Raw genomic sequence first — 3,773 nt, 5'->3', positions numbered from 1 at the left:
CGCTGGCCGACACAGCCCTCCGACAGGTACGGGATGGGATGGGTGGGAGCCCCGGGGAATGGGGACGGGGCTCTGGAGGGCGCAGAGCGGCTCTGCGGGGGTGCGGAGGCTCCTCGGCACCTGTTGGCACCACTGGCCGTGCCACACTGCCCGGAGCGGTGCGGGGTTTTTTGGGATGGCTGGGGGACGTGCCCAAGGGGGGAGCGGCGGAGGAACGAGCACCCGAAATGCTGCTGGCACCTCAAGGACGAGCTCAAACTTGGCCGCAGCAAAGCATCCCGCTGGAGAAGGGGAGCAGGGGGACGGGACAGCTCGTGGAGAAGGGACAGGGAGGACACGAAGGGCAGCGGGGACCCCCCAAAGCGGGGCCAGCGCCGCAGCACGAGGTGGCAGGGACAGGGCGGTTCGCCCTGAGCCAGCGTGGCACCCTCGAGGGCTGGAAAAGGGGATGTTTTGGGCAACTGCTTTCTAACACAGGAGGGTGCAGGGTCCACCCTGCCGAGGGATACGGGGCGGGGGGGACTCAGGCAGCTCCTTCCCGCAGTGCATGCCTTGCGGCCCCGGGAACAGAGGGAACTGCTTCGGGCCCGGGATCTGCTGCGGCGCCGAGCTGGGCTGTTACCTGGGCACGGCGGAGACGCGGCGCTGCGCCGAGGAAGACTACCTGCCTTCACCCTGCCAGGCCGGGGGACAGCCCTGCGGCTCCGGGGGCCGCTGCGCCGCGCCCGGGATCTGCTGCACCGCCGGTAACGGGGCTGCTGGGACCGCTGGGGTGACGGGATGCGGGGTTTTGGGGGGTCACAAGGGCGTGGGGCAGAACGCAAGTTTAAGCCTGGTCTGCTGCCGGGGTTTAACCTTGCCGGGGGGAAACTGAGTCAGGGGGTGGGGGCGATGTTGGCTCCGTTTGGAGGCATTTTTGGATAGTTGAATTCAGGGAAGACATAAGGATGGAATTGTTGGCTGCGAGGGTGGGGGAGACTCTGGCACAGGTTGCCCAGAGGAGCTATGGATGCCCCTGGATCCCTGGAAGTGTCCAAGGTTGGACAGGAGTAACCTGGGATAGTGGAAGGTGTCCCTGCCAATGGCAAGGGGTTGGAACTGGATGGGCTTTAAAGTCCCTTCCAACGCAAACCATTCCATGATTCTAAAGGATTGGGCTCGGAGCTCCTTCCCGACCCACCACCCTAAGCTTTCTCCCAGCCAGGCACACTCAGCCTCCCCAGCGCACCAGGAAACCCTCCCCATCCAACCCCATTCCTGACTAACGGGGAGAAACAAAACTGAAGCACGAGCTGTGCAGATTCCCTCCCAACCCCAGCTGCCACCAACCCCTTCCCCAGCACAAAATAAACCTCTCGGGGTCCTAAATAACCCGTTCTATCCCCACGTTTTTCCTCCCGCTGAAGACACGTGCTCCATGGACTCCGCCTGCCCGGACGAGGGCGGGGACGGGGCTCAGGAGGAGGCGGAGAAGAACCTGACGGTGCTGGACGGCTCGGCGGGAGATTTGCTCCTCAAGCTCATGCACTTGGCGAACCGGCAGCAGCAGCAGCAGCAGCAGCAGGGCAAGCATCCCCTCCTCTGAGCCAGGGCATGGGGCGACCCCCCCACCCTCACCGACCCCCCCCCTCCCGGCACTGTACATACGAGACCCAATAAAAGTCCTCGTGCACTGTGGTGGCTTCGTCCTGGGCACTGGGGGTGGGTCCCGGGGGCTCCAGGGGACCCGTCTGGGGATGAAGGATGGGGCGATTGTGGAGGGTTTTCCCGTCCCCTTCCCCAAATCCCCACTGAGGACGGGTGGTTTGGCTGGGCTGGGTGCAGGATTTGGCCTCGCTCTTGCAGCAGGAGCGCAGGCAGGGCTGGACTTTGGGATCAAGGGCCGCCAAGTCCCTCCCAGCAGCCCCAGCAGCACCCAAGGGTGCTCAGCCTCCCAGCACCCCCATCCCCGGGAGACTGGGGATGTCTGGGATGTGCCACCATCACGTTACCTCTTGGCCAAGTCCCTCTTTGGGGCAGATTCGGGGTCTTGTTGCCTTCAGGAACCAGCACGGCATCTGCTAGAAAATGATAAAAAAGTAAGGAAAAACACCCAAAACGCCCCCAGAGCAGAAAGGTTTGGGCTCCCGGCTCCAAACACCTCCTTGGGCTGGTCTCATCTTTCCCCACCATCACTCACCAAACTTCCCCTCTGGACACCGAGAGGCAGGATCAGTCTCCCCGTTATCCCTCTGCCACCCCCTCAAATTTGGGGTACTGTTATCCCAACCCCCTCCCCACCCTGTCCCAGGTCTCTTACCCTGCGGGGTCCCTGCTCTGAGCTCTCCCCTGGCTGGGACTGGACACAGCACAGGGGACAGCTGGTCCTTTATAGCGTCCCCGAGGGAGGTGGCACCTCCGAGGAGGTGGAGCTCCCTGACACCGGCGGGATCCATCCTGCCAGCTCCCAGCACCATGCAGAGGGGGTGCAGGATTGATCCAGACCCTGCTCCCTGCAGCTTATCCCAGCCCTGTGGGGGTGGGATCACCCTAAAATCGGTGGAAAAGGGGCCACAGCAGCAGGGACAGGGGGCTCCATGCTGAGACGAAGGAATTGGGCTGTTCAGCCCAGCCCTGGCACTCAGACTGTTCCCAGACATGGTATGTGAACCCCAACATTCCTGAAGCACCGGGGACGTGGCTGAGCCAGGATGACGCTCCAGCTGACAGAAGCCTCAATATCGAGGTGTTGAGTCCCCAAAAGCACCAGGGGCTGATAATTGGTGGGTTTTTTTCCCCCTCGTCTTCCCAGTACACATCCTGGGGGGGTCCAGGCACCCCCTGGAGCAGCCACAGGAGCTCCAGGATGGCAATTTCCCCCCCTCCGTCCTGTGCCACAGCTGGAGCTGAGCTGCTGGGACAGCCCACAGCAGGTGCTGAGCCCCATTTCCAACCCATTAACACAGATCCCAGTGCCTGGTTTGTCCCCAGGGAGCAGGACTGACCCCAGGTGGGTGACAGGGACCCGGCTGCCCTCACACCAGACACGCTAAGTGGCGGATTTGGAAGCAAAGCCAGAGGGACGGGAAAAGGTCACGACTCTCGGGCTCCAGGCTGCCTAATTCCCAATTAAGCCAGTGCAGGGTAATGATCTCGATGGACAGTAAGTTTTGTCCACGGTAGGGAAATTTATTCAAGTGGGGGAAGCTCCTAATTGGGATAACGAAGGTGAGGGGCCGGGGCCAGCAGGGCCCTGGGCAGTTGCGTCACTCCTCGGTCTTGTCCTCGGGGGGCCTTCGTGTGCTGATGATGTGGTTCAGGGCACCACATTCCATCCCCACAGGCAGCTCGGAGGAGAAACAGTGGGGAAGTTTGGGATTTCAGGTCTTTGCCCGGGAGGTCTGGTGTTTTCAGGTGGCTGTGGTGCTGTTGGATGGGTGGGGATGGGCTGAGTGTCACCATTATCCCAAGATTGGGACGAGCCCAGTGCTGAGCATCCCCCAAAGGCCAGGCAGGGGTGGGTGGACAGGACCAACAAGGGTATTTCCCACCCCATATCCCACAGATGATCCCAGAGGAGGAGACGTGTTTGCTTTCCACCCACCTGAAGGGATTCGAAGCCAAGGGACGCACGTGCCCCTCTCACCCTGCTCCTGGGTGGACACAATCCCATTCACATCTGCCTGCCTTCATCCCCACCCTCCCCATGCCAGAGGGGCTCCCAGCAGGACACGGAGGGACACACCACAGCTCAGCAGAGCTGGTAGAGAAGGGCCCTGAGCCCCCAAGTCCAT

At 62.2% G+C, this 3,773-nt stretch overlaps 1 protein-coding gene across 1 annotated transcript; it reads left to right on the top strand.

The window, feature by feature from the left end:
- The first annotated feature begins 6 nt into the window (after positions 1-6).
- On the top strand, positions 7-1,677 carry LOC114073198 (vasotocin-neurophysin VT-like). Its single transcript, XM_027910989.1, has 3 exons — positions 7-26; positions 545-746; positions 1,407-1,677. The coding sequence occupies exons 2-3, from the start codon at positions 548-550 to the stop codon at positions 1,583-1,585; spliced, it is 378 nt and encodes a 125-aa protein (XP_027766790.1). The 5' UTR covers positions 7-26; positions 545-547; the 3' UTR covers positions 1,586-1,677.
- The last annotated feature ends 2,096 nt before the right edge of the window (positions 1,678-3,773 follow it).

Source organism: Empidonax traillii, unplaced genomic scaffold (assembly GCF_003031625.1).
Source record: "Empidonax traillii isolate 1590-97213 ecotype Southwest subspecies unplaced genomic scaffold, ASM303162v1 scaffold5662:size7521, whole genome shotgun sequence".
NCBI lineage: Eukaryota > Metazoa > Chordata > Aves > Passeriformes > Tyrannidae > Empidonax > Empidonax traillii.
Note: the sequence above shows the minus strand (reverse complement) of the source record. Positions and strands in the feature narration are given on the sequence as shown.